This window comes from Alosa pseudoharengus, unplaced genomic scaffold (assembly GCF_046254945.1).
Source record: "Alosa pseudoharengus isolate Yale_2024_CS ecotype anadromous, Long Island Sound unplaced genomic scaffold, YU_APseudo_1.1 YU_APseudo_1.1_scf_6, whole genome shotgun sequence".
In the NCBI taxonomy this organism is placed as follows: Eukaryota; Metazoa; Chordata; class Actinopteri; order Clupeiformes; family Clupeidae; genus Alosa; species Alosa pseudoharengus.
This window is the reverse complement of record NW_027468848.1, coordinates 24,014,878-24,033,108: the sequence shown is the minus strand read 5'-3', so window position 1 is coordinate 24,033,108 and position 18,231 is coordinate 24,014,878. Positions and strand designations below refer to the sequence as shown.

The window sequence follows — 18,231 nt, the reverse complement described above, 5'->3', positions numbered from 1 at the left end:
TTAGTGACTGCGGAGACCAAACCCCTCACTAAATTATTATATTATGTTAATTAGATTATTACTTAGAGAGAACTGAGACTAAGAGAACTGACTATTGGTTGATCAATTACAAATCAGATGTCGCTAAGCAGGAACGTTAAAGGTCATCATCAAAATTGTTTGATTAATCTGAAAAAAGTAAATAAAACATTAACAGGTTATAAAAATGTTCTTTCAGAAATGAACAACTGTATTCCCCACTCTTAAGGCCATGAATGTTAAGTGTGTCACGGTGCATTAGTGTGGCCCTGACCTTGCATCTCTTCACAGAGACACCTGGCACCAGAGGAATTCCTGAGACTCTTTGGAATGTCCATCGAGGAATTTGATCGGCTGTCCATGTGGAAGCGGAACGAACTCAAGAAGCGAGTGTGCCTCTTCTAGCACAGGGGTGGGGGAGGGACGGAAAACATTCCCACCTTTTTTTTTCTCCTCTCCTGAAAATCAAGAGGAGCCAGAGCACTTCCTGTTTGGAAAAACCCAACAGAACCGAACTCACCCAATCAGACACTGAATGCCACGAGGAGCTGACCAATCATCACTCAGTCCAACTGGCACTGTCAAAAAAAGAGTTCAGAATCCCTTTACAATTCTAAATAACAGACCACAGCTATCAGATACAGTAATAACAAAACACCAAAACAGTTTGACCTATGCCTCAATATTCTGTCTCTCCTTTGTCTCTCTATCTCCCTAGTTGTAATCAACATGCTAGGATCCTGTTGAGATGACAAAGGCTTGAGCATTGCCAGGGGGAAAGGCAAGCTAGCAACAGGTGTGTGGGATGATAGAGAAGCAACGCTAATAGATAATAGTCACTGCTCAGGCTAGGTCTGGGCTGGACAGGCCTGAAACTGGTCTTGAGAACCCACACAGACACTCAGGCCCAGAACTAACCCAATACAAGCCTCACTGTTCAAGAGCACTGCCACTAGGTTAAGCCACGACAGAAAAACACAATGGCGACTTGTTTGTGACTTGATCATTAGGCAGACCAGGCCGCTCCCGCCGGGCTGTGGCGATGCCACTGCAGACAAGTAGAGGTGTTCTGAGGTGTTAGAGGGAGTGGTTTCACCTGGGGTTCACCTCTTTGTTATGTTTGATTTATTTAACATTTAACCACACACTCACACATGCTCTAATGAACGCTCTTTCTCTCCCTCCCTCTCTCTCTCTCTCTCTCTCACACACACACACACACACACACACACACACACACACACGCACACACACACACACACACACGCACACACACACACACACACACACACACACACACACACACACACACACATGCATAAACACTCAATTATTCCCAAAATCTTTTGTATATTTTCACTGAACACATCCCTTTTTGAGCACATAGTAACTGGTGCTGTATTGAACTGGAGCGCTACTCTGCACGGGAGTCACTTGGCACAGTTACTTACTTGTATGGTGGGCTACTCTTGAGACAAAACAATCTAAAGCAGCATCTCTCTGATTAACTTATTCCTACTGGCAGTATATCACCATCCTCCTTCCTCCCTGTTTTTTCTCTTCCTTTTATCCCATTTTGCTGCTAATGCGTTGACAAGCACCTTGTACCATGTGGTAACATCATGCCCCTTGCTATTGTTTAGAACTGCAGTATTCCTCTTATGTAGGATAATGATAGTTTAGGATACAAAGGGATTTTTTTTCTCACAAATTTACAGATTTATCTCCCACTCCCTTTAGATATCTTCTCCCTGATGGTTTGATCTTGCAGCCCTGATCACTGCCCTCTCTGTATATAACATAGTTTATAAAAATCCTCCTCCAGTGGAATGCAGATTGATATTTTTTCCTCTTCGTTTTCTTGTCCTTCGAGTATTTTATCTACTTTAATTCAGTTTCTTTTGAAATATTACAGCTTGTGTTTCTCTGCCGTGACTAAATGATGTGCAGCTATTGTTTTTATTTTCCAGAGAGACTCAATCTTATCTACCTAGGCTGTGGCATGAATTTAAAAGAAATAGTGAAATAAGTTAATAATAATGAAAAAAACTCAAAAAGAACATATCTAGGTATGAATGTAGATTAATATTCGTTTCCATGTATACTGAAAGTATCACTGCAAAAAACGAGAGGGCTAACTTTGCCTTATGTAAAGAACGAAGTCCCACAGACACGGACTGTAACCTACGGGCTTAGGTGAATTAGTTCCACCCTATGACACCTGAGCCAATCCGGAACTTGACCTGTTAGACCCAGCAGCCAGCAGTGAAATATGGAACCCGAGATTAGTTCTGATTCATGGCTTGGGCTTCGGTCAAGTTTAGACTCCGATGTTTACCTGCATTTGGCTAAAACTGCCTGTTGTAAGTAAACTGGTGACATGCAAGCCTGCCCCTCTGGCTTGGGACCATAGCAATCCGGTCTGAATGGGTGTGAATGGAAATGAGAGAAATGACCCTGAAGCCACATACATATGCGCAGGAGCTTCGAAGATGGGAGCCAAGCAGTAGGGCAGACTTGCATGTTCCTCCTTGGTCTCAGGCCCACGAGAATGAATTTCAGGAGCTTCACCCTTCACAGGCTTCCATCAAACCCTCATTGTCACAAGTCTTCTTGCCATATTTAAATGCTCACTCACAATTACATAACCACAGGTCGATCACCATATTGTCCTCTGTGCCTGCCGCGTCATTACTCGCCGAGATGGCTTGGATCTTCTTAGCCATTTAGAACTATATGGCTACTGTAGCGGGGGACTGCCACTGGGCCCAAAGATACCACGACTGCCCAGGGTCAGATGTGATCGGATGGTGAGCCCCACCTAGCCATGAGATTGATTCAGCTCCTGTCTGGTGTGCTGTGTTTGTGCATCATGCTATTCCACACTGTGTCACCTCATTACTCCATGTGCTTTTATGGGCACCCAACTTGTGCCAGGAGACATATCTGCTGCATTCATAGACATACATACAACTGTACTGTCGCACAGGATCATTTTAAGTTGTTCTTTTTTATGTGAAGGTGTGTTGGTAAGAATCGAAATAAAGGATGTTGAATACAACTGACTGGACTGAGTATTCTGTGTGCTGTTTTTCTGTAGACTTGTTTTCATGTGTAGTATTCTTTTTTTATCTTAATATATAGACATGACAGAGGGAAAGTGTATTATTCTGGTGAGTTTGTACTACTGCCATTAAAACATCCAATTTATAGACGTTTTGTCTTAAATAATGGTAAATAAATTATTCAAGACCCACAATAATGACCCCTGAACAAACAGTGAACAGTTCATTTTCTAATGTATTGGTTCTTTTTTCATACATTTACTTAATTAGACTTAAACAGATGATAAATGTGGACAGAATAATTCCTACAACTATTTGAGAGGGAAATGCCCTTAATTGCATCGTTTTGTTTAGGACAGCAAAACAAGTGAGAGAAAATCGCCAGCAGCGACGCTTTGAATCCACAATGCCAGTTAACTTTTCTGTCGATAGGGAGCAGTCTAGGCCTCACCTCTCAAGAGGCGGTCTCTTTGGTGGCCCCGAGACAGTATCAGGTTATAGACTTAAAAGAGAGGGGGACTCAAACTAGTGGAAGTCTTCGAGACAGGAAAGGGACGTTGTGCGTGTGGTTACATGGTAATATAGTGGTAGCCAGCCACAGAAACACACAGAAGCTGTATAATAGTGAACTCAGTCATTCAGCTGTAAAGTAGTCTAAAAGAGGGCTACAGATACAGCAATGACTTCTGGAGGAGTGCGAGGCTACTTCGGTGGAAAGCTTTGAACTGTTCGCAAGGATGGACAAACAAAAAGGTAGGCTACACTCTTAATTCATAGAGCCTATACAGCCAACACATGTTCACTTTAAGTCTGTAGGCTACGTTTGAATGCACTTAATTCCTTGGGAGTGAAAAAAGAACCTTAAAACCAATTTTATGGGAAACAATGTTTTTTCTTTTCTTTTGGTAGCCTAGGCTATGTCAGTTCAGGAGTTTATTCAGAATCAGGCGGATTAACAAAAATGACATGTTACTGGATTTTTGGTTATCTGTCAGTAGCATGCCATTGATTTCTGTGTAGGCTATTGTCTTCATGTTAAAAGTTGTAGCTAAGCAAGACGTTTACTCATTGTTTTTTATTAAATAAAAGGCAAGAACATTTTGTCAATGTGTTAGGGAGGATTCTGCATAGCCAACTGGTGAATTTACAGACTAAGTTCACAGCCAGTGTTATCATAGCCTACTGCCCCATGGATGGCCAGCTGGAGACATACCAGCTAGAAGCACATTCCAGTCGGACAACTGTTGGCTAACTTTACATATTGGTCCCTCTTAGTAGTGGCTGATATTATGTCTGTGACACATTTGTCACTGATATGGAACTTTTGCGTAAGTTCTTAATTATAATCATGTAATGCAGCCAACGTAACCAACCAATTCCTTCCAGCTCTGTCAAGCCCATGGAATTCGTGGTGTTTTTGAAAAAAAGACTTTGAACAACTTTTATCATTGTAAAGGAATGTGTAATGTAATGGCTTTAGAAAAGCTATCGGAAATACCCTCCTCTCTTCTATCGCCGCCACATTAATCTCTAGAGAGACCAGACCCGCGGGATTGTTTACTTAACTAGTAATGAAAAAACGACAGATTGACTCCAAAACCGTTTCTGTTGAAACATCATAACAATTGTATCGGAGCACTGTTTTGGGTTTTAGTAGTAGTATTTTCCCTTTCTTGTATCGTGTTCTCTAAAAAAATGACCCTGTTTGGAAACAAAATGACATCATGGATAATATTACATGCCTCCAAACTGCCCGTTTTTGCCGTCCTCTGAATTTTTTAACTGAAGTCAAGGCTACCGGGTCATGGACACCCACTCTTTCAATTGATATTCTTCCTTCTTCCTCATTCTAGCTGTCTGTGTCTGGGCAAAATAAAACAAGAATGTGACCTCAACAGTAGCCCTTTCCTCCCAACCCAACATAGACAGATGTAGGCTACACACTGATGCGCTGTGATGAGTAAGCTACACATCACACACTGAACCAGGTTCTCTCTCTCCCTCTTTCTCTCTTTCCTGCTCTGCCTTTCTCTTCCTCTCATAATGAAACATATGAATGTGAAATTAGTCAGTAGGCGCCTAATCTATAGCATGTCATGTTATGTAATGGGTGTGATAGGCCCATTCGTTCTCGATCTACCGTATGTCAGCACAGTGTTTGTTTGCCCAGTGACCGCTGTAGTGGCTCGCTCTCATGCCATGTCTGTTCGCACAGCTGGGCTGGAGGCACTCTTCAAAGGGCCTTGTGGTTTGAAATATACTTCTCAGCTCAAAGCCATGGCTTGCAGCTTGAAACTATCAAGTCAAAATGGCAGAGATGATTGTCAATCAAACTGCACCCTTGCAAGATAGCCAGTTTTTCCCTCATTCAAATGTGCGTCTGTGTCTCTGTGCATGTGAATTTGTGTGTCCGAGGATATATTGAACATCCATTCACTGCAGTTGTTTCTTACAGAATTGAACTGTAATTGTAGTGGTAGGTGGGGCGGGGGTTCCTGTGTCGGAGTCAATAAAATGAATAGCCTATAGTTATACTTGCCTTGCACGATAAGTAGCTGTAACGTTATAGTGTTCTAACCTCGACAACCCAACAGTATTCTAGCAGTATTCTATTCTACAGGATTTCATCCCATTTCAATAGTACAACATAGAAAATCATTGTGGTCAATTTTGATATTGTGGTGGGCCGCCACAAATTAGTCAATGTATGGGAAACACTGCCCTGTCCATGTGTGTAGGGTATGGATACTGTTGAGTTATTTGATGTTCTCTTCTTACTTAGGTGTGTGTGTGTTGTGTGTGTCTGTGCGTGTGTGCATGGGTGCGTGTGTGTGCGTGCATGCACAACATGCATCTCTGTGTCTAATGTTTATACACACAGTTTGTTTACTGTTGTTAGTTACGTGCTTGTGAGTTTATTTGAGAGTGTCTCTGCGAAGGCACCCGACTTCTTTAAACACTTGGTATCTTCAAAGCGCCCAGTGGCAGCGGTAAGGAGAACAGGATGTGGAGCTGATAGGACAGAGCTCTTTAATGTGGAACATCAGCTCCTCCCACTCATTAAGACACACACACACACACACACACACACACACACACACACACACACACTGTGAATCCCACCGCTCACATACACCTCCACCACTTTCATGCCAATCAATGACCTGTGCATGACAAACAAGGCATTTGAGGTTATGTCTCGAGTGAGAACCTAAAGCATAGAGCACATTTCTAACAGTTCCAAGGTCATGAGTTTGCACGCTTAACTTACTATTACCTTAGTCCCTTTGTGTTAAAGTATTTGGTAATGGATTGGTTTTATCCCACTTATTGTATAAGACATAAAACAAACAACTTTAAGTTTGTTGTTCTTTATGACAAGGGGTTTGTTGGCGATTTACATAGTTGGATTGTAGATCATGCTGATCACAGGTATATGGGCCACTTTTAAAATCAGATGTCCATATTGTGTGTGTGTGTGTGTTTGGGGGTGTTCACAGATCCACATGCTTGATCAACTAGGATGTCCCACTTCATTATATGTCTGCATCTTCATCTTGAGGATGAAAGAATTCTAGTGCTTTTCCCCCCTTTCCCCCCTTTCCTTCGTACCTCTTGATTTTGTTATGTTTTTTATGTGGAAGAGAATCCTCTTGAGGTTTCTGTGATGTTCTGAAACTTTACTGGGACCCTCACATGTCTTGCTTTGTGTGATTAATACAGCTGTGGTGGATGAAACAGGGTTTTGAGTTTTGCAATGAGATCATGGCTTTGTATGTCCCAATCTGGATGGCCACCTTCTCATTTAGGTCTTTTTTTTGCAGGTCATTGCTGCAACCAGAAGTGATTTTGTGTTGTGGTGAGGCTGTTTTTAAGCGAATGTGCAGCGGAATCAGTCAAACAGTGGTGGTTTGGAATAAGAGGGTAGGAGTTCCATCTGAAAGGGAAACCTCCACCGAACAAACCAGAATGTGGGCCCTTCTTGGACTACAGCGGTCCCATCTGATTGGCAGACCTCCTCCTACCCATGAGCCCTCAGCGTAGGCCGACGTGGGCTTCAGTCAGCTGGAGGCCAAGGGCTCCCTTCTCATCCCTCGATCCTGAAAGAAAAAATGTCTTTCTTCTCCCCCATTGTAGAAAAACACGAGAGTGGGTGTCTGAAGCATTTCCGAAATGTGGAAAATGCCCTTGCTCTTTCCAAATCATTAGTTTTGCTAATGAATGTAGAGGTGAAAGGGGGCTTGCCCTCAGAGAACGTGATATGAGCATAATGAATGACAACCACAGAGCTCAGTTTGTTTTGAAACAGATGGAGACTCTGTGTGAGGTTAGATCTTTTGCTGAGATAAGACAAGAAATGGGAAATCAATGTTTGTGGCCTGCAGACCTAACTCCAATGCCTCACATAGGTTGCCAATTATGGTTTGTTGTTTGTCACGATTAGAATTTGCTCTCATATTCATATAGGAAGTTTGTTGCTTTTGTTTCGGAAATGTAAGGACCTCATCGGATATTAGGGATTGTGTGAGGAAATGAGACCATGAGGAAGACCATTTTGAGGACTTAATGGCAGCTGTCTGGTCAGTGAATTTAGCCAGGACTGCTCAGACACCTTTGGTGGCTTAGCTGCGGTCAGCTGCTCTCTTCAGAGAGTGCCGCAAGGGAGAGTCTGGGACCAAGTAGAGGGCAATTTGTCATGGCGACAAGGAAATGCCTCTGTAATCTGCCCCCCTAAAGATGATAATGGAATAACTCATGTTTTTACAGCTGAGCGGGAGATGCTTTGATAAACAAACTTGGAGCACGAGTTAGGTACATTTCTTGGTCAAAACTTGTAGCTCGATGGTGTTTTAGGCCCCCACTGTCAACTTCAAGGTAGCACTGCGACCATCGACTTCAAGGCACCTAACCCTAACCTTAAGAAACCCTAACCCTAACCCTTGCCTAACCCTAGTGCCTTGCATGCAGCGCTGCCCGGAAGACAACATTGGGGGCTTAAAACACTAAAAGCCAAAATTGTACTCGTAATGTCTGGTTTAAGAGTAGACAACATGGCAATTGTTGTTACCACAAGGGGATGTACAGTGTGTTTCATTCTCAGGACTTCACAATAACAATTTAAGTGGAAAAAGGAACCTAATGACCCCCAAAAAGTACCTATTTCTAATCTTATTTAGTATTGCCCGTAGAGAGCCTGTTTGATGGAGACCTGAAATGGGGTGGTCTGTGACATCATTTGAGGGAAAACTGCCAGAGTTCTATCTCCTCAGGTTCGAGGGAGAGCGGAAATAGCCTGGCAGGAAATTATTAAGACTGAATCCTGCCCTCCATTAGGACTAGAAGTGGATAGAAAGTGAGTGAATGAAAGAGGAGAGGGAGAAAAGGAAAGGAAAAAAAGGAAAAACAGAAAGTAACCGGGAAGAAGGACATAAAAGTGCCCACTGAACCCACCGGAGAGAGAGAGAGAGACTATGCATGGAGAGAGACTCAGCATGTCTCCCTTTAGCAGAGGCTTCCCAGCTGTGTGCTCACAGTCTGTAACTTTGAGAGTGTTTAAAGTGGAGAGGAAGAGAACTCTCATGCTTTGCCACCAGAGCAGTCTCCTCCTGGTTAAGGATAGTAGAGTGCAGAGGTAGTTTTGGTGACTTGCCATGTCCCAAAATGTCATAAACTCTTGTTGCAGGCAGCCCGGATATATGCGCATAAACAGTTAGAAGAAGTGGGGCTTGCTGTGGGGCTTGCGGTCCCAAGAGGATTCTCTAAGAGAGTGTTTGGAGTGAAATCGCTTGTGTAGCGTGTTGGTCTCTTGCACTACTGCTGGTTAATGCTGCGAGCCGATCAGTCAGGCATTGACACTTGTTTGACCAGATTGTGTTTGCTTTGTGACTTTGCTGTTAAGATGTGAGTGGTGAATCTGACAGATCTGAAGGTCATAGCTGGCGCGCAAAGTTGGTGGGAAACAAGGTGACTCTTTGTTAACAGCCTGACGAACAGCCGTCATGAGAATGGCCTCTTTCCATGTTAAAGAATGTGTGCAGAATAGGAAAATATAATGTTTTATAGACCTTACGAATGAAGAATAGGCAATATTTCAATGAATCAAATCTTGTCCAGCTGTTTGTTACACATTCAACTTATTGCATCACAAAAGCAATAATGAATTTGTGTGTTCTCATGGTTGTAGTGTCGCTTAATGCCTTTTGGCGATGTTTACATGAGGTTTACAGCCAAGGCATTGTTAGATTCCCCACACTTACCCGTGACCTTCTCATAAATTGTAGAGGACTTGGGCTGGCGTTTGCACAGATGACAACAAGGAGCCTGTGAAGACCGGAGACTACAACCTCGATAGGGAAGCCTTAAAGAGATCAAGATGTGACAAATGATCAGTTTCTGGAAATGGCACATTAACCTCTCACCTCTAGAGTAGAATAGAAAATTTGTCATAATGGACAAATCAAACAAGGCACAACTTAAAAGAAACAAATAAAATGGCCTTCACATGTATTATGTTCCACAGCAGGTATTAAGAGAACTACTGGCACCTAACAACAATTAAGTGCTGTTTATTGCTTCTTTTCAGCTCTGTAATAAAGTAGAAGACGAATCAGACAAGTCTTTATGCTCCCCAGATATAAAGAGAGCCCCTAACAACTGTTGATTGTGTTTATTGACTGTTTCAGTCTACCTCATGTGATGCTCCTTAATGGCACCTTTTCTAGCTTTTGTGGATCTGAGTTGATTCTCTAATTGAGATTGCATGAACGTATGTGGTCATGATTTAGTTTACATTTGTCCTTGTTGCAGTGGAGTGTGTTTGCTCAGACTGAGAAATCCATACCATCAACAAACAACGAAAAGCAGCCATTATCTCATAGCTGATGAATGTGTTATTCACCTCTGTCCTTTATCGCTAAACCCCATAAGTCACAGCTATGGTACAAAGCTATGTCAAACCTACACAGAAGTGCACCTCTGCACTTGGACAAATGAGCTAACCACAACACACAGTCAGTGTTTCAGCTGTGGGTCTTGCAAATGCCAAGTCCCCACCGAGGCCTCCCACTCACCACAGCAAAAGACTGTTCTCACCCCCCCCCCCCCCCCCCCCCAGCACCACCACCACCTCTAAACCACTCAGTCATGTTTACAGCCTGCCTCCTCCAGATGTAAACAAGCAGGCTGGTGTTGGAGCACTTATCCCAGTCACCTTTCTCCCATTAAAGAACCATGCCACACAAACATGCTGGGAGCCGAACCACAGGAGCCACACTATAGGCTCATTGTAAAGGTCTCCGTCCGTATCGCCAGAGAAAAGCAAACAGACGGAGAGAGAGAGAGAGGAAGAGTGAGAGTGGGATATGTGCATGCATGTATGGATGTATGTTTGTCTGTGTGTGAGAGAGAGAGAGGGCGAGAGAGGTTATGGATTAGGAGTTATCGTGAGAGAGGAGTTGTAATAATGTCTGTGATGGACAGAAATACAGAAAGGGACTCTCTGAAGAGGACAGGAAAAAAGTCTTTGAAGTCTGAAACTCCTTTTACACTGTGAGCATTCATTGTGTGTGTGTATATATATATATATATGTGTGTGTGTGTGTGTGTGTGTGTGTGTGTGTGTGTGTGTGTGTATGTGCGTGTGTGTCCTGCATGTGTATGAATGTTACATGTGTTGTGTACACTCTACATAGGTCCTGCCCCTTCTCCTCCACATCCACTTGTCTATGTTTCTGTGACTGTCTATTGATACATACTATACATATGTGTCACGTCTCCGTGTGTGTGTGTGTGTGTGTGTGTGTGTGTGTGTGTGTGTGGGAGAGAGTGAGTGAGTGTGTGAGTGTGCATGCGGGCAATTGAAGCTCCATGAATTATGAATCATCAGTGGTGGGCCACTGGAGAGTGTGGGCCTCATTGAGGGTCGGTGCCGTTGTGTGTTCTTTGTCCAGGGACCCCGCGGCGGCCCTAACAGAGGCACATTCAGCTCCAGCTCCCCATTCAGCTCCTCCAAGACCACTGTGGACTCCCTTTATGTCTGCCAGTTAGACAAGGGCCAGGCTACACAGCACATGGCTTCTGTTGGGCCCACATGTAGAACAGCAACACTACACTACACTGGCTCTCTCTCTCTCCCCTCACCCTGTTTTTGTATTTTAATAAGACACAGAGGGATTGATGGGGAGAGAGAGAGAGGAGAGAGAGAGGGTGATGATGATGAGGGTGCGATACAAAGACCGCTATGACTGGGCTCCCTTTCTATTTAAAGTCGTCTCTTGTTGAGGGTCATGAGGGTCAAACAGTGCTGGGTCTGTATGTTGTACACACAGAGACATGAAGCCAAAACAACAGGGGTCAAGCTCGCCTGGTGCTACGGAACCCTGAGGGTCTCTCCGTCTACTAGTTGGAGGGGCAGAGGAAGAAGAACAGACAGACAGAAAGACATTTCAAGGGCAGCAATTACTTGTAAATGATAATGAGGATTCATCAAGCAAGGAAGATGCTAAATGTCATTGCTGACATTAGTGATTTAATCATAGAGAATCACCCATAACTTCCTATCTGTAGAGAGAAGGAAGTTACGTAATTATTTGTAAATGCGTGTGCCATGATTCACAAAAAGTCGATGATTTATTTTAAAGTCAATGAAAAATTTTTTCCATCCACAAGCACAGAGCTCCGTACTTACTTATTTGACTTACTCATTTATAGTATGGTTTATACAAGTTAAGTTTGTAAATATATACTTTATAATTTGTGAAAAATACAAATATACTATGTGTACATGTGGATTTGTTGTAAAATGTCATTTATAACAACACATACACAGTCACATCTCATTACACACACACACACACACACACACACACACACACCTGTTCGTGGCTCATTTGGTTGACTTGGATTTCTTACTGGAGAGTTCCTCGTTAATGGTCATGCTTTGCACTGCATAGTTTTCTTCTGACTCTCTCAGATCCTTCACAGCCACAGAAAAAAAAGAAAACACTCATAACATGTTTCCTTCAAGGTAACACATTCTTTGAGGAAATCTATTCACTCTGATTTATATGTGTCAAAGCCATTTCTGGCACTGAATGTACAGCATTTGATTATAGAGATATTGCGCATCATTTTGTTTAGTGTAACATAATAGCTTGGGTGTGATGTTGACCCTAGGTTGGGCATGGCAAATGCTGAACTGCCACTAATCCAGAGAATGACTTAAGTTGCGGCCCCATGAATCTGTCCTAACTTTGTTAGCCTTTCCAAATGCAGGCAAGGTGATGTCCAAATTAGTAAGGGAATTAGACCTTCTGGAGCGACAACATCTCAGCAGTTAGGCAGAATCTTCCATTCATTCTTCTTCTAGGTATTTTGAGTGTCTGAAACTCAAAAATAACTCACCAGGAACACTTTGGGGTCTTTTTTTCTATCACAATTGTGCTATTTCTGAGTTCTGAGGGCTAAAGATATCTCAACAAGCAAGCATCAGTGATATTTATTTATACTTGCCTCGAGTGGCCTTCTCTGGTATGTTCTCTGTTCTCTCTGATACTGCAGAAAGGTTTAATGAAGTGGGCCTGTTCACGGGGTGACTCAGGGATCTTAATTCTTTTCCTATGTCTTGATTCACCAGTTCTACTACAGTGAAACTCCAGGTCACTTCCTCTTCATTTGCGGCGTATTTCTTTCTTTTCTTTCTTTATGATGAGAAAACTTTAACCCTCTCTCTCTGTTTCTCTCCCTCTCTCTGCAGTTCTTGCCCGGCTCCTGTCAGACCTGCAGACGTTCCTGTCGGTTCTGGACAGCGAGAACCTCAGCTACATCGCCCAGGCCCAGAAGAAATCCATCTCCGAGTTGCTGGCCAGACTGCAGGACAAGGAGCCAGCTGGTAAACATACTGCCTGCGTTCATTATGGCCAGCTTGCCATGCTGGCACTGATGATAGCATAGCCATAGTTGTGGCAGTGGTACACCATGAGAGATTGCTGGAGAAGAAAAGACTGTGGCATTATCCATGTCGGATTGACATTTCTGGTGCTAAGTACAACTCTTACACAGTGCTTGGCTATGTGGCTCTGGCAAGCTCTCTTCTAGAAAAGGTCTCATCAACAAATAGCTTCTCTTAGGACTTTGTTCTGTTTTTGTATGGATAGTAACACTGTATTACTAACTCTCATAGTCCCAGTGAAGAATAAGCCAAGTTGTTTGTTAGACAAATTATTGCAAATCTATGCATCCTTGTACTTAGAACAAGCAAATTTGGCTGTCAGTCCAGAGCAAATTTGTCCTGATAAGGCATCTGTCCATTAAACTCAAGTCAAAGTGATCTTACTAAGAAAGCACTAGGTAATTCTCTTTGTATTAAAAACATTAATTAATAACACTTGGTCAGCATTTTTTGCAGTATACAGTTCAGTTCCCATTCAGTCAGCTCTTTAGCGTAATTCTGGGAAATAAAAGCGGAAGCCTGTCCTTTTGGGTATAGACACCATAGAACCCTACCTAATATTCAAGAAATGCAACTCTACTCCACAAGGACAGTAGTCCATTCCAGCCTAATCTTATGTGATCCAGCATGGCGAAGGTAATTAATTAACTATCCTAGGTAGAACATAGAGATGGTTTAGTTAGCCAAGGACAGAAGCAGGATGTGTTACTGATAAAAAGAAAATCTCCCTCTGAATCACAGTTGCCTTTGTGTTTTGGCCTATAGCAGATTATCCCAGCTGTCCCCAGCAAGTCATTTATGGCTGCAATCACTGACAGACGGCTCTGTAGCTGAATATCAGATCCACCATAAACAATAGCAGTGACCTGCTGTGCAGCAGACATACTCTTTCCAGACTCAAAGGCCAGCTGTCCAGTTCTCTCTTACCACTCTGGACCATAAATTCCTGTGTCACCATGAAAAACGTCTTTCCGTTCACTGTGACCCGATCATGATGTCATGATGACTGGAGCTCAGATCTCATCAGTGTGTCACCATATCTGTGTGTGTGTGTGTGTGTGTGTGTGTGTGTGTATGTGAGAGATTATGTATAAAACTGTCCAGTGAATAGCATCACTTGTATACTGCACCTTCAACACTTTGGAATGCATTTACAATAAAATTCAGTTCCAAATATACATTTACCAGGTGTGACATCAGCCTGGGGTGACTATCTAAAAGCTTTTTTATTTTATCGTCACGTGTTTACAACGCTTCTGAAACGTACACTTAAAAACAACATGTTAACATGACAACAGTGTCTAGGAGAGCTTTATCTGTCTGGAAATAAAACCTTACAAAAAAAGCATACTTGGCCATGCAACAGCGAATATCCAACTCATAACATTGGGGATATCTGTGTAGATCGTCTGAGATGTAGAGAGTTCTGTATTTGAAGAACTACCACCATTCCTCACTGCAAGTCTGACAGAGCCTATGACCTGTAAGCCTATGACACACACACACACACACACACACACACGAGGAGCTGCAGGCTAAACCAGGATGAGCCAGAACAGGGCTGAGGGCAGCCGTATTTACACTTGCCCACTCTGCCTCTGACCCCACATCTCCCGACCCGTACCACTTCTCTGTCAGACACCGTCTCGAAGGGCTATGTCCAACCAAACGCAGACGAGCAGGGTCTGCTGAGGTGAAGGCGACCGTGTGCTGTGGACATTTATGAGCCGCGAAGCAGGGTGTCCTGGCGTAGTGGCTCTGACTGCTGGAGTGTTTTATGGTGGCTGTCCGATGGCATTACACTAAAATCTAGCCTATTTCCCTTTATTTGTGTCTGAGGCAACATATAAAGTAGAAGAAGTGCTTCTACTTACAGGCCGATGTGCCTCTAGAGATCTGTGGTATGCACTGTATACTAGAAAGCTTGATGGCTGAAGTTTCAAAACAGAAATATATCAACTGACCTTGAGTAACCGTAAGTATTACGGTTATTCCCTTTGGGTTGTGTGTGACTGCAGTGTCTTTTGTCTTTCTCTTCCATGCTCTTTTCTTGCTCTGTCTCTGAAGTTGAAGATGCTGAATACATGATCATGAACTGCCCGTCAGGAGCTCCTAACAGTGATCTCAGGGAAAACCAGTGCTCAGGTAAGCAGCATGACTGCTGGCTTGCAGACAGACCCAGCCACAAGATTGTACACTCAGACAGTTGACACAGGAGGTGATCGCACAAATAAAAATACACCTACTGAATGTATCAGTTAGATGTGTGTGTGTGTGTGTGTGTGTGTGTGTGTGTGTGTGTGTGTGTGTGTGTGTGTGTGTGTGTGTGTGTGTGTGTGTGTGTGTGTGTGTGTTTATCAGCTGGTGCTGAAGTGGACTCCTCAGAAGAGCTCCCATCCTCATCCTCTACAGAGTGGCTTCGGTCAGGGGTAAGGCTTTCTCTCACACACATACACACACAGACACATACACACACAGACACACACACAGACACACACACACACACACACACACACACACACACACACACACAGACACACACACCACACACACACACACACACACACACACACACACACACACACACACACACACACCACATACACATGTTGCAAGTACCCAAAAACAGAAGTGCAAACAGAAGGGCCAATTTTGGATAATGTATCTTTGGATACATCATGCTGATATAACTTTGTTTGACGGTCCAAGTGTTGATGGCATAAATATAACCTTTCTGCTAATTTAGAGATGAAATGTAGTTTCATGTAGTAATCGCTCTGTGTTTTGTTTGTGCTGTACAGATGGTCTGGCCGTTGTTTGGGGAGGTCTGGCAGGCGTGATTTAGTTACTGGCTTTGTGGCGTGTTGTCAGTCCCTATAGGCTTGTTGTCAGTGCTTTTGTGTTGTGTGGGGATGCAGCCCTGGCTTGTGTGGTGATTTGCAGTTGCAATCTACACTGACTGCCTCTTGGCACAGGTCACCCCATTATATTGTGGAGCTGTGTGGATAGCACCACCATAGTGTTGTGTAACATGGTGGCGTGTGACCTGTGTAGCATGACCTGTAATGTATTTGTAAGTTGCAGTAGTGTGTAGAAGCCTTTTGATGTTTTTTGTGTCGTATTTTGTGGTGTGTTTTAGTTGTGCAGTGTGTGTGTGAGTGTGTGTGTGTGTGTGTGTGTGTGTGTGTGTGTGTGTGTGTGTGTGTGTGTGTGTGTGTGTGTGTGTGTGTGTATGTATTCTGCAGGGCTGTTTGTATTGTGAATGTGGCATGCTGTAGTATTGTGCCTTTTGGGCAGTTCAGCTCGCCGGTGTTAGTGTGTATTTTGAGGTCGGGTAGTGCTGAGTCGCCGTGCGTAATGACAGAGCACAGTGCACTGGGCATTACAGAAAGACCTCATATGTGCCGACTCTGGGTATGTGTGTCTGTATGTGTGTGTGTGTGTGTGTGTGTGTGTGTGTTTGTGTGTGTTTGTGTGTGTGTGCTTGTGTTTGACCTTCTGTGTGTGTGTGTGTGTGTGTGTGTGTGTGTGTGTGTGTGTGTGTGTGTGTGTGTTGTGTGTGTGTACATGTGTGCGTGCCTGCATGTGTGGGGATGCTGATGAGAGGGTGCATGCAGCGCTGAGGTTTTTTGGGGAGGTCCTGGCCACTGCTGTCACCCAGGGGCAGAGCGGCTCGGAGGGTCAGAGGTTGTGCCCCTGCCCTTTAATGAGCGCTTTCAAGTGGCCCAGTGGGTGCAGCCAAAATAAACCTCCAGCGTGAACTAGAGAAACCTCTGAGCCACTCGCACCCACTGCCAGCAGCCTGCGCAAAGGTCACTGCAGACAGGATAGAACACTGCAAAGCAAGATAGAATAGAATACAATGGAATATAATAGAATTGAATTGAATAGAGATGGGCAATATGGCACTAGAGAATTTTTTTATTTTTTTAAAGTATTTAAGTATTTAAAAGTATATATATATATATATATATATATATATATACGGTCAAATATGCACGAGTAACGACCGCTGAAACATATAATGACCGCTATCAATGGCAACGGGTTTTGTGCTTTTGATTCACGTCTTTCATATCATTCCGCAAGTAGTCCGCAACTGTTTGCCCTAAATGGGACTTATTTTCCGATAATGACCGGGAAATACATTTCAATATATTATCCCTTACATATATTCTGTCTGTCTGATTGCTGACCTTTATTAAAATCTTATTAAGTTTATTATGGTTGCAGCACAGGGCCGGTTCTAACCTACTACATTTGGGTGGGCTGGTAGAAATTTTGGGTGGGCAACATAGCAAAGCAGTCAAATTGGATAAAAATTGATATAAACACAAAGCACTAACACAAAAAAAATCTGTACTACCTAGCTCGAGTTGCTGTAGCCAAGAGCCAGGGCAGTATTTCTGATACATGTATTTAAAATAAGTATTTCAAATGCAAAATAGTATTTTGTTATTTGTATTTAATTTGTTGAAGAAAATGGCTTCATATTTTGTATTTAAAAATACTTTATAGGTGTATTTTTGTAGCCAAATATTTTTGGTAAAACCAATAGCCTACTTTTGGTAATGTGAGGATATCATAAAAGTGCAACAATGAATGTAGCCTCTGACTGGTGCTGAGTTAGTAATTTGCCCAGACTTGTTGTGATCATAATATTGAGATTTAGGAAGATGATCCAGTGCAAGATGAGGTTACTCACACACACACAATACACTCCCTCTAGTACCAACCCTTACGTTTCTTGAGAACTTTAATGATCAGTTTCTTGAGAACTTTTATCATTCAACCGGTACACATGGAACCGGTTACTGTATGTAGCCCTGCCACATTGCTCAATCTGGGCATGCATTAATGATGTCAGAGACTTGTTTCCACTTTGTACCTCTTGACAAGTTCAGTTGTGACTTTTTGAGTGCATCTCTGATACAGTATTTAGGCTATGAGATGTAACAGGCAGGTCAGCATAGTTGATCTGTTGCAGGTTATGGCATGTCTCGTAGGCAGAGAAAAACTGTTGCTCTCAAACATTGTACACTTAATCAACAGAGTCAGTGTATTGATGAAGGAATAGATTAAATAGACAGATATGGAAGGTTTGCAAAGTGATATCATGCTCCCTTTAAAGAGTATTTTTAGTATTTCTTTCAAAATACAAAAATACAGTATTTTATTTAGATACATGGTGTGGCTGGC

At 43.0% G+C, this 18,231-nt stretch overlaps 2 protein-coding genes across 3 annotated transcripts in view; both read left to right on the top strand.

Annotated features, from left to right (window-relative positions):
* The window catches only part of LOC143106857 (dematin-like), an 88,749-nt gene extending 85,554 nt beyond the window's left edge, over positions 1–3,195 (top strand). Inside the window, exon 16 of the mRNA XM_076271334.1 lies at positions 310–3,195. Within this exon, the coding sequence (XP_076127449.1) occupies positions 310–423 (114 nt within the window). The 3' untranslated portion in view covers positions 424–3,195. The remainder of the gene's footprint in view (positions 1–309) is intronic.
* Positions 3,196–3,602: 407 nt separating this feature from the next.
* Positions 3,603–18,231, top strand: part of LOC143106143 (actin filament-associated protein 1-like 2) — a 35,379-nt gene continuing 20,750 nt past the window's right edge. Inside the window, exons 1-5 of one of the 2 annotated variants that reach the window (XM_076270343.1) lie at positions 3,603–3,836; positions 4,937–5,043; positions 12,838–12,972; positions 15,100–15,177; positions 15,394–15,461. In XM_076270343.1, the coding sequence (XP_076126458.1) occupies positions 5,040–5,043; positions 12,838–12,972; positions 15,100–15,177; positions 15,394–15,461 (285 nt within the window). In that variant the 5' untranslated portion in view covers positions 3,603–3,836; positions 4,937–5,039. The remainder of the gene's footprint in view (positions 3,837–4,936; positions 5,044–12,837; positions 12,973–15,099; positions 15,178–15,393; positions 15,462–18,231) is intronic. The other variant, XM_076270342.1, reaches the window with a different exon arrangement.